The sequence below is a fragment of the Coffea arabica genome, chromosome 6c (assembly GCF_036785885.1).
Source record: "Coffea arabica cultivar ET-39 chromosome 6c, Coffea Arabica ET-39 HiFi, whole genome shotgun sequence".
In the NCBI taxonomy this organism is placed as follows: domain Eukaryota; kingdom Viridiplantae; phylum Streptophyta; class Magnoliopsida; order Gentianales; family Rubiaceae; genus Coffea; species Coffea arabica.
Window position 1 is genome coordinate 17,547,565 of NC_092320.1, and position 12,126 is coordinate 17,559,690.

The following is a 12,126-nucleotide window of genomic DNA, read 5'->3' on the forward strand; positions in this document are numbered from 1 at the left end:
ACGTTAAAATATCCTACGGCCAATAACAATTCTTGGATCAGAACCAACGGCCCAGATTCAAGACCCCACATATTTGAATTCAAATTTCGCAGAAGTAACGTTACGATTCCGGAGCCTCGGGTTCGGTTCCGAACAACCTAAAATTTTCCACTTATTCCCAAACCTTGAAATAAGGAAGAATGTCTACTATTAATGCACTCCTAATCTAGAATTAATTCGCTGCTAACTATTTTCGTGGTATGATCTTTATTTTTGACCCTCTTCCATCTTTATTATATCTGTTAAAGATCTCATTGTTTTTGAAAAGATTCTGAGTAGTGGGTTCTTGAAGATTCTTGTATTGCAGCATCAAAAATTTTTCCTTTTAACATTTTTGAAGATTTTGGGTGCTAAAAATCTGGTTTTCTTGAATTGTTAGGTAGTGGAGAAGATATAGGGCATAAATGGAGGATCCAAGAAAAGGAGGGGGAGGGAGGCATGACTTAAATTTGGCCTCAAGGAAAGCTGAAGAAGCAGGTTAATGTTCTTGGACTCTTTTATTTATTGTTCTTCTTAATGTTCATTACTTCTTGGTGCTTTTCTGGATTCCACTTTTCCAGCCAGAGATTTTTTGTGAAAATTTTGGAGGTATTTGGGTTTCTCTTTGTCTAATAACATAAAAGTTCAATTCGTGAACTACCAGGGTATCATGGTTAATGCAATTATATTTTGAAGGTTTCAGCAATAAGGGAAAAAAAACAATTCCAATAATCAAAATTTTGAATTATCTTGGAAAATGTAGGGAATTTTTTAAAATTTTAATCAGGGCTTTCTTATGTTTGGAACCCAATTCAAGTGTTAGCTAAGAATTTATGTTATCTGGGGATTCTATTTTACGGGGTTCAGTTTACTGAATTTCTTATCTGTTTTTACCAAGTAAGGCAAAAATTCAGAATTGGTGAATTTATTTAAAATCGTGTTGTTTAACTTGCAGCCCTGAGGAGATTTCAAGCTACACATTGGCTGGAATGTTTAATGGGGCCTCTCGGCATATCGAGCCAGCCTTCGGAAAAAGAGTTCATTGCATGCCTGAGAAATGGTCTGATACTCTGCAACTTAATTAACAAGATACAACCAGGTTCTGTTCCTAAGGTGAAACCCCTTATCTGGAAAATTAACATGACTAAACAATCATTTGATTTAGAGTTTTGTCGAATTTTAGACTATAGCTTTCTCTGTTTTATTATTGATTTTTGAACACATGCTTAGGTTGTGGAGAAGCATTCATCTTTGCACTCACTATTTTGGGATTCTCAGCCATTGCCTGCTTATCAGTATTTTGAGAATGTAAGGAATTTTTTGGTAGCTGTGGAAGAATTGCATCTCCCAGCATTTGAGGCATCAGTTTTTGAGAGGGTAAATTTAAACCGTATGTTAACATTTCTGAGTGCGGTTGGAAAATTATGTGAAAGGGTAGTAATGGCAATGCATTTATATAATGCATTTTCAGGATAATATTGAGGAGGGATCATCGACTAAGGTTGTTGATTGCATTTTGGCACTTAAAGCGTACCAGGAGTGGAAGCAAATGAATGGAAGTGATGGGTTTAATAAGCCTCCTCGATCGCCTTTTATGATCCATTCATCATGTAGGCCTAACACTCGACCTCAAGGATCATCAAATTCTAATAGTTGCAGGCAATTGGACATGTCCACAAGCCATGATAAAAAGCCACCAGCAGCAAGTGAAAACCAGAAAGTTCAAGGTTCATTTAGTTCTTATTCCTTTTTTCATCATATGTGCCTGTACGTGGAATTTATGATGATAAAGAGTGCTGATTTTCATTATAGGCCATAGATGGTGCTTACAAGTTCACATTAAGTTTCTCACTATTTGATAGATTAGTAATTACCTGAATGTGATCGATTTAATATTGATGGTTTCCATAAAGGGGAACACTGTGTAGAAATGGAGCATTCAGATGTTTGTTGTAATGGTAAGGTAGAGTTTTTTAACTTGAGATGGAAAATTATAATTATGTTATGTTCTTGTACTAAAGCCTTTGAACGATCAGTTTTGCACCTAGCTTGATGTTTTTAACCTACATGGGGTCTACTTTTTTTCTCCATAAATAGCCTTCCCTAAGCAGCTTCCTTGCCTACTTACATTGTTTGCATTTTAAGTAGAAAAAGGAGGAGCACCAGTTGCTTCTCTGGTATCATATTTCTTCTTGCAACTGATGTCTATGTTGCCTCTCTGGTATCATTGATTTTCTTGTTACTGATATCCATGTTGCCGTCTCCTTAATATGTTAGATTTAATCATCAAGGCTCTGGCTGATCACATGGTTGACACAAAGGAGAACATGGATAGTAACCTTGTTACTTCTTTCCATAAGGTAAACATGGCAATTTTGGTCCTAAAAAGTGTATCATGCATTCATAACAATTTTACCTTCTAAATAATTCTCAAGCAGATCTCAATGTCATCTATTTCCATTATAGGATCCAGTCAAGCAATTTGGAGAAATTTTGTCTACTTGCTTGGAGGAACAACTGCATAAAAGGTTTCCTGAGGTCAGTTGATATTATTGTAACTCTACATTTTCTTGTGCAAAGAATCAAGTTCATCAACCTGTACTCCCTTAGCATGTGTCAGTTATAATGATATCCACAGACAATGGAATTTTTAGGAAGTTTATTTTTCTGGTTTATCCTATGTTAAAAATGTAAACTATGTCTTGCTTTTTCCATTTCTGCAGTTTCAAGTTTAGGCATCTTGTTTAATTTTTGGGATGTGCCATGCCAATAAGGGTTTGGGTGCACTGGGGTAGGACTATTACATAACTCCTATCTTTTCGAGATGTTGGCCCCTGCAAATGATAGCTTGTAGAACAACGACATAAACTTGTAAGTAGTTTGATTGAGCATGAGTTTTGAGACATTTGCACCTATAAGAAAAAGTTCAGTTCTGATTTAGGGGGAAAAACATGATAGAGAATGATGTCTTGCACAGGCTGAGGATTATAAAACATTCATCATCCATTCTTGTTGAACTGGTTTATAGTGCAACATATGAGACCTGTGCAGGTAAATCTTATTGAGGAATTTTTCCTGAAATGGATATTTCTTTATTATTGTTTTACGTACATAGGTCAATCTTATGGCTCCTAAAATTTCATAATATTCAGAGTCACCCTAGCAAATATAGTAAATGCATTGTTAAACATAAGTTGGTTATTTACATAAGCAGGCCAAGCAATGAAATTGCATTGATGCGATTGTGACTCGCAATAAATTCTCTCTTGTCCATACATATTCACTCAACATACCTTTCTGTCTTTTTTTTTAAAACTATCTTGTTGAAGATGATGGTACTGTTATCATATTACCATGTTATAGTTGTCATAAAACTAACAATAGCGCTTTCTGTATATCATGTCCAGTTGAGAACAGAGATAGTCATTCATAATCAAGGAAGAAGCAGCTCAAAGAAAAGTAGAACATGTACACCACTTGGGGATTTGTCCTCTCTTGTAAACCAGCAGGTACAGTAGCTGTACTACATGTATGCAATTTTCAGACAGTTTTGGAATCCTGGTACAATTTTAAGTTGGTTACCATCTATATATATTGGTATGGACATTGACAAAGATGCAAATATAAATCATATCCAGAGAAAGAAAGCAGTATGCAAGTTGTACATGATGGCACACTAGGTTATTTGCACTTATGGTCATTACTGTAGCATTTGATAAAATATGTTTAGTGTCTAGCTTAGTGCATTTCAATGAAAACTTTTGTAATTGATAATTGATCACAGGATAAGTCATATATTGATTAGATTGAGGTTTGTTTTCTTGTGTTTTGTATTCCAAATTCCTTAATGCCGAGAAGAGGGGGAATGTACATGATTTAAATATGTCCTCCCTTATCAGGTGTGCAACATGGTTTGTTGCATTTTTATCATCTTATTGCGGAATGCAAACCGACTACCTACTTCTATGCTTCTCATACTGATATCTAGATTATGGTACTTCTGGTCATTTGCATGACTAAAAGAAATTTTTTAAAGTTCTTCATCTTTTCAGATGAGTTTCTATTCACTCCATGTGACATTCTGGTATACAGTGCTGCAGAGCATGTTTGACAAAGGGTTTCTGCAATCACTGGAATCTGGTTGAAAAGCAAGAAAAGGAACTGATGGTATGCTTTCAGTGCACACATATTGCTTACCATGTGTTATCTGATTGTGTTTTGAGGTTAAATTTGAACTCATGCAAGCAGATGTTGTTGTTGATGTCCCTATAGGATGGAATATATTAACTTGACGGTATCAATTTTCTGCTTGCAGAATCTCAAGATATTGCTATCAACTACAAAGAAAGAGTTTGAAGGCCTTCAAACTCAGTTAAACAGCGATCTGAAACAACTTGGTATGATGTTATTTTGTCTTGCCATGTTCTTTAAGGAGGGAGATCATTATGAAATGTATGATTAATCTGGATAGCTGTGAAATGAATGTGCCATAGTACTTTCTCATAATATTTCTTCCCAGTGAAAAATAGCTGCTATTTTTTGTATACATTTTCATTTGAGATTTAGTTCCACATTGGATGTTGTGCATGTTGTGCTAAACAATCTTACATTACTTTTTATTCTCATATCCAGTTCAAATACATTACATTGAACCACAATGTGTCTATTTGCATGATTTCAGGAGGCCAGCTCCTGGAGATGTCTGTTGCTGCTCAAAAATACCATAGGGTTGTGAAAGAGAATAGGAACCTGTATAACATGGTGGAAGATCTAAAAGGTAAACAAGTAATTGCATCTTCAATATTTTTCTTATTGGTTAATGCTTCGTCTTCTTTTCATATTTGGCACGTAAATAAAATGAGAAGACAAAATATTCAAAACTTTTTGCTGACAAAGATTAATGTGGTCTGGTAAGGCAGCTGGAGAGAGAGAGAGAGAGAGAGGTGTTTTTTCTTTCTTTTTTTTTAATTAGAAATGGCCAAGCTAGGACAATTAACTAAGAGGTAGTTTCTTATAAACATCGCACTTTCTTTCACTAAATTTTTTTTGTACATGGGAGAACAACGGTTATTCGTTCTTATGGTTGAAATATTTTGTAGGAAATATTCGAGTTTATTGCAGAATCAGGCCCCTCTTTAGAGCTGAAAAAAAGAGCGTCATAGACTTCATTGGAGAAGATGGTTCTTTAGTAGTTGTAGATCCATTGAAACCCCAAAAGGATGGTAGAAAAATTTTTCAGTTCAATCGTGTTTTTGGTCCAGCTGCTACTCAAGGTAATTAGAACTATCCTCTGTTGATGGTTGTAGTAGTCTATTGTGATGATTTTATGAAATAACCATACAGCACTGTTCATTTCCAGGTGAGGTATTTGCAGATACTCGGCCACTCATTAGATCTGTGATGGATGGCTATAATGTTTGCATTTTTGCCTATGGTCAAACTGGATCTGGAAAAACACACACTATGGTAAGGCTTCGCATTGATTCTAAAAATTGTGCTTCTTTTAGGTTGAAAGACGGTCCATCTTCAATTTTTCTGCTTCAGAATTACTGAATTCATATGACTTGTCTTGTGAAGACATTCATCTACTGAAGGATCATCATGAAATCATCAAGTTTGATTCTTGAAATCTGGAAGCCTTTCTAACTAATGCTTCTCCGTGGACAGAGTGGCCCTTCTGGTGGAACAACAGAGGAACTTGGAATTAATTATTTAGCTCTCAATGATCTCTTCCAGTTATCGGCTAAAAGAAAAGACATCACGAAGTATGATATGCATGTCCAAATGGTTGAGATATATAATGAACAAGTACGTGACCTGCTTGCAGAAGATTCATCAGTCACAAAATATCCTTCCCTGCTTTTTCTGACCTGCTGTCTTTTGAGACTATCTGTGTTATCTTTTAACTTCTCATTTGTTACATGTCCATACTTTGGAAAACTTAACTATGAATACATTAGAGATTCGAAGTTGTTTGGGTGACAATGACTTGGCTCTTCCAGATGCATCTAAGCATCATGTGACGTCCACTGCAGATGTAATTACCTTGATGAAATTTGGCGAAACAAACCGGGCTGTTGGTTCCACTGCCATCAACAATCGAAGTAGTCGTTCTCACAGGTAACATGAAATACTTTATTGAACTCATTATTGATTGCAGTGTTGATAGATGCCAATAGTTCTGTTGTGCTTATTGAGTCACTCTATGGTGCAGTGTGTTGACGATTCACGTGAATGGAGAAGATGTATCTGGAAGCAGACTTTACAGTTGCCTACATTTGGTAGACCTTGCAGGTAGTGAGCGGGTTGATAAGTCAGAAGTAACTGGAGAATGCCTCAAAGAGGCACAACATATTAACAAATCTCTCTCAAGTTTGGGGGATGTTATCATGGCATTGGCACAGAAGAACTCTCATATCCCATATAGGAACAGCAAACTCACACTGCTCTTGCAGAATGCTTTGGGTAAATTCATCTTTTACTTTGGTGCTTTTCTGTCATTTTTACCACTCAATTGTACAGAACTATCACAGTCAAATTTCAGTTTACACAAAAATCTGGGGATTGAAGCAAACGTTATTGATTAACGACATGAAACTGAACCGTAGAGAAGCTGATTACTCTAGAATTGTGCAGGAGGGCATGCAAAAACGTTGATGTTTGCTCATGTGAGTCCAGAAGGAGATTCTTTTGGAGAAACAATTAGTACCTTGAAGTTTGCTCAGAGGGTCTCAACAGTGGAGCTTGGCGCAGCTTGTGCAAATAAGGAGAGCAGCGAGGTTTTAGAGCTTAAAGCACAGGTACACAATCTTCATATAATGTGTGACTAGATTGGTACTCGGAATATCAGTTCCTTAATAATAATTTTACCCTTTCTACTTTTATCTTGATGAATAATTGCTTTATTATCATGATATATATTTGCTCAAAACTGCAGATTGAGAGCCTAAAGAAGGCATTGGCCAAGAAGGAAACATATACACCTCAAAGAAGTAAAACAAAGGAAGCAGTGAAAACACCATTGGCCGAAAGAACCCCTCCACGCCCCCGAAGATTAAGCATTGAGAATTGCAGCTCCATAAAATTGGAGAAAGAAAACTTGGATGATAGGAAGGGAACCAAAACCCCTTTTATGCAGGGACGATCACGAAGATTAAGTTTGGAAGGGCAGCGATACGCCAAAAAAGATCCTGAGCAGATTACGTTTATAGATCCATTAAGCAAGCCGCCATTAGAGCACAACGGCGCAGATTTTCAAAATCCTACCCCGCTTCAAAATGGAGCCATCGTGAAGAAGCCTCTAGGAAATACAGGTATTGGTCGTTCAGTGCAGGATATTGACCGCCCAAGCGTTCACAAAAGTCCAACAAAGTCTCCTATTAGAAGTTCAATGGTGAAAAAGGATTTACAAATTGGTGGTTTGGTGAAAACAGTTACAAGCACAGATTTACAGGAACCTGCTCAGCTTCAAGATACAGAAGTTTTGAGAAAGCCTAAAGGACATGCGGGTAATGGCTGTTCAGTGATGGACGTTAACCGCCCGATTGTTCCAAAAACTCCAACAAAGTCTGCTTTTAGAAGTCCGATGGTGAGAACAGATACAGGTATTGGTTCTTCAGTGGCGGACATCAGCAGCCTAAATATTCCGAAAAGTCCAACAAAGTCCGGCTTGAGAAGTCCAATGGTGAGAACAGATACAGGTATTTGTTCTTCAGCGGCGGACATCAACAGCCTAAATATTCCAAAAAGTCCAACAAAGTCCGGTTTGAGAACTCCAATGGTGAAAACTAGCAATAGAACAAGGATTCCACAACTTCAACAACCAAAGACACCTCAGCCAGCAGCAGTAACATCCAGGAATGAAAGCCAGAAGGGAATAAAGAGTGAGCATAGTGTTCCTTCAGAACTCATTACACCTGGCTTGACCAACACTGCACATGGAAAGGGATCTCAAATAAGGAAATCTCTTCGGTCTATTGGAAAACTTATCAATGGATCTGAGAAAAGGTAGCTAGCTCTTTCCTAATTTTTAATCTCATTTTACTGCAACTTTCCTGTAAGCTGACGAATTTTTTTTCTTCAAATTATTCATTCTGAACGTTATAAGATGATTAAAGTTGTCATCATTGATATACAGCTTTAACCTTTCTCTTTTTTCCCTTATCTTGTCTTTTGGCATATGCACCTTGCTTAATTCCTCCCCGCAACTCCATGTGCACAATTGCAGGAATCAGCAGAAGTCTATAGAACCACTTGCAGTCTCACCTTTCAATGGCTCTACTAACACTTTTGAGGAAAAGTCACCAATTTCATCCAACTCAAGAGCACTAAGGAGACAGTCATTGACAGGAATTCCACCACCAGACAGATCAAGGAGATCTTCTCTTGGAGGAAATCCTTCTACAGACTCTTGTATGTAAAAAAAAAAAAAAACCAATTTTACTTGAAACAAAAGAACTGGTTTCTACTTGTCTTAGTGAACTGACATAAGAGGTCCCTTTTTTTGGTGGATGCAGATGAAAAAAGGAACTCCAAAACACCGCCTCCTGTCCGTGCTTCAACCAAATTGACAAAGCGGTGGCTTTAAGATCATTCAGGGTAGGCATTGCTTTGGCTCGAAGCATCATACTAACAAGCAACATTTGAGTAGGGAAAATGTTTCGCCAGATTTTCACTGACGATACTTGCTGCCATAGACTAGCAAATGTACTGACGACAATTTTTGTAGTACTGTACAGATTAGCCGACCTGGCAATAGTGGTAATGGAAGATGTGATACTATTTGGCAGTGCCTAATCGCTGGTGGTTTAGCAATGAACTGTTCATTCGTTCTTTCCAACTCTTCTTTTCTGTGAACTCTTAAACACAGCTGGATTAATAAACTTGATATTTCCTCGCAAGCTCTGATGTTCATACAGGCCTTACAGTTTCTACTAAAAACCCAATCACTTCTGCATTTTACCAATTAATCTTTGATTAAGTGTTCTCTTGAACCACTTCTAAATAGAATGACAAGTCCGGGCTTCTCCAAATCATGCTTTTCTTTCAAAATCTCCAGAGAAGCTGCTGCTGTTGATGGAGATAATTCCATCTTGGCTAAATTTAAATTGAGTTTGACGTTCTTCGTCAATGATGGATCAACTGTGAGCTCATCATGAATTCTTAAGCCAAATTGGCTTCAGGGAAACATAATCCACCTGCTAGTTTAAATGCTGAGTAGTAGTGATTTCTTTCATGTTGGAGCTTCAGGATGATTGCGAGTATTAACATCTGAAAACTGCTAGAAAGCTCATCAGCTGTATATTTTCTGTCATTACACAATCTTGATCTCAGATTTGACCATTTGGATGAAAAAAATGATGACTCGAATCCGTATATCATTTGTTAAAGAGTTTTGTAACAAGATTGGTTGACTTTGCAGGAAAACTTCAGTCTAGTGTTTGACCAGTTCTTGAACGTAAAATCCCTTGAGATCTACCCGCTGGAAGGTCTAATTTTCTACGTGGCTGGTGATAAATCATCAATTGCAGAAGATTATTAAATGGAAAGAAGAATGTTGACCTAAATCACAGGTGTCAGGGCAATTAAATTAATGATTTTGTGATCTAGGATGAACATTATTTGACAAAAGAAACAAGGACTTGACATATGTTGTGAGAATATAGATAAATAAATGATGAAGCTACAAAATTGCATGTGGCTTATTCTTTAGAGAGAACAGATTCTCTTCAGATAACAGACACAATGCATGTGAAGAAAAATGGGAAAAAGATAAAGGCTGACGAGGTAACCGTCAAAAAAATACCCAAGAAAACTGAAATTTTTATTAACATGGAAACTTATTTGCAATAATATATACATTTTACTGATGCCAGAGGTTTATGGTTAATTTATCTCCGGACAGAAGCAGATCTTACTGGGGCAAGGACGGTCGCCGGAACGACAATCTCTGAAAAAATTCAGATCACGTCCATCATTTTTAACGCCACGTATGTGACCTACAAAATTATGTTCTATATTTACTTTGTGTTTAAAATGAGTTACGCTCCAAAGAAATGAATGTACATCTTATTATGAGATTGGACAAAATCGATAAAAAATAATTTTTCAATGTCATATATGAGACCTACAAAATTTTGTTCTCTATTTACTTTGTGTTTAAGATGAGTTACGCCCCAAAGAAATGAATGCACGTCTTGTGGGATTGGACAAAACCGTACAAAACCAACGAAAACGGTTGGCCTGCCGTTTGTGCCCCAAGTCCGATCTTATCAACCTGTAAAGTAGAAAGGGTTCAAAATCCAACGTCCGAAGGCTTGTGCCTTGTCAAACTCAGTTATTTTTAGGTAACATTAATTAATGTTGGTAGTGATCTCCCATTCGGATGGAATTCTAAAGTTTGAAATCAGTTAACATCACTATCATGTATCATAGCATACTTCATTTTCAGTCTCAAAGCACAATCGGCCCACAAATTGTCGTCACATGAAATTTTCTTTATGCGCCTTTTTATTAACTTCTTTAATGGCCTCAAAGTCAAGTTGGCATGAAATGTGGCCGCAAAAATTATGGGACAAGCAGATATAGAAAAATCAAGACTTTGACATAATTGATCATGAACTGACTCAAATGGAAGGGATGGAGACAGCATTCTTCTGATGAAAAGGGAAAGCCTTTTCTCTTTGTGGGTTGCAAATTAGAGTCATTAAAGTAAGCTGAGCCTTAGAAATGGAATTTGCACAGCACAAAAAGTTTTCTTTACTTTCTGCACAGGTCCAAGATCAAAAGCAACAAGATATAATTGTCAAACCACAAGAAAAGTAGACCCACGTTTTATGCAAATCTGCCTGCTCAAAAAAAAAATGCCTTTTACACGAACTGAACTGCAAAAGAATATGACTCACTTCTAAATCTTGAAGAAAAAAAGGGACAGACATCTGGATGCAAGTCAGAATAAGAAACTGAGAATGCAAATGAGGCAAGAATGAATGTGAACCAAGCATCTCCTTGTGATCAGGAGGAGATAGATGCCTCCTTTGGTAACTGCCGATCTACAGTTATCCTCAAGATAACTTCCATGTTTGGTGCAGAAATTAAGCATTTCATCAATGCAAAGAGCTAACAAGAAATAGATGAGAGAATCTGCTTTTAGATATCTCTTATATACCAAAAAGAAGGTAACAATTTCCTACTTAATATACAAAATCGCATCGTCACCCACCTCATACAACATTTTTTTTTTTTTCAATTGTTACTATTTGCCACTTACCTGATTTACAATGTTCAACAGAAAACCAAGTTCACGGTACAAGACCAAACAAAGGCTATTGAGACTGAATAGGGAAATGCCCTTTCTTCTTAGCAATGGTGTAGTAATATGCACGAAGTAGTCGTTTCTCAAATCTTCGCAGATTCAATCTTACATTTTGATTATCAAGATATACTTCTTTTGTGACTTCCCAACCCCTCTGGTTCACAGTATCAGGGTCTAGCAAAACTGGATCATTCTTTTCATAACTATCAGACAATGAACTCTCGCTCGGAAGAATCTTGTATGCAACATACTTTAAACCAAATTTAAATGATGATTCGCCAAAATAGGTGTCTGATGCCCAGTCTGTACCAAGAGGAATGATCTGGATAAAAACTGAGCCAGGCTTCATAAAGAGATAATGAGTCAAGGCAGCACCGTGGACCCCAACCAAAACATCACTTGCATTGAGAACTCGATAAACAAATCTTCGGTGGTGGCTCAAGATTGTAGTGGTTGCTCCCTTTCCGTTTTCGCTTTGACTCGACAGCTAAAAATTATAGATCCCGAAATAACACGCTACTATCCACAGTGAACACTGAGGACTAATCGCATTAATCTGTTACAAAAGAACGACATATGATTAGAGACCCGATGGTTCACATCCGTTCATTTCCAGGCCCCCTTTTGGCTGATTTGTCTATTTACATATTAGATTGGTTGTGATTTCAAGTGTACGAAGAAGCAGTGTCTATTAGAAAAATTCAAAACAATTATCAATTAGTTTAAGGTGGCAATTACTGTAGGCGGACACAAGCAATTGCTGTTGCGAAGTGGTAACTCTAGATTAATAGTAA

At 37.0% G+C, this 12,126-nt stretch overlaps 2 protein-coding genes across 2 annotated transcripts; one reads left to right on the forward strand and one right to left on the reverse strand.

Annotated features, from left to right (window-relative positions):
* The first annotated feature begins 378 nt into the window (after window positions 1-378).
* On the forward strand, window positions 379-8,814 carry LOC113691824 (kinesin-like protein KIN-14L). Its single transcript, XM_072053167.1, is given in 19 exon segments — window positions 379-516; window positions 974-1,131; window positions 1,249-1,395; window positions 1,490-1,745; window positions 2,296-2,378; window positions 2,485-2,556; window positions 3,426-3,527; window positions 4,111-4,185; window positions 4,334-4,415; window positions 4,700-4,795; window positions 5,118-5,291; window positions 5,378-5,484; window positions 5,686-5,886; window positions 5,888-6,138; window positions 6,233-6,483; window positions 6,655-6,818; window positions 6,956-8,025; window positions 8,246-8,430; window positions 8,535-8,814. Coding segments are annotated over 19 exon segments (3,618 nt in total). The 5' UTR covers window positions 379-443; the 3' UTR covers window positions 8,606-8,814.
* A 2,528-nt stretch (window positions 8,815-11,342) lies between these two features.
* LOC113693080 (xylan glycosyltransferase MUCI21-like) lies at window positions 11,343-11,681 on the reverse strand. Its single transcript, XM_027211661.2, has one exon. The coding sequence runs from the start codon at window positions 11,679-11,681 to the stop codon at window positions 11,343-11,345; it is 339 nt and encodes a 112-aa protein (XP_027067462.2).
* Between the last annotated feature and the right edge of the window lie 445 nt (window positions 11,682-12,126).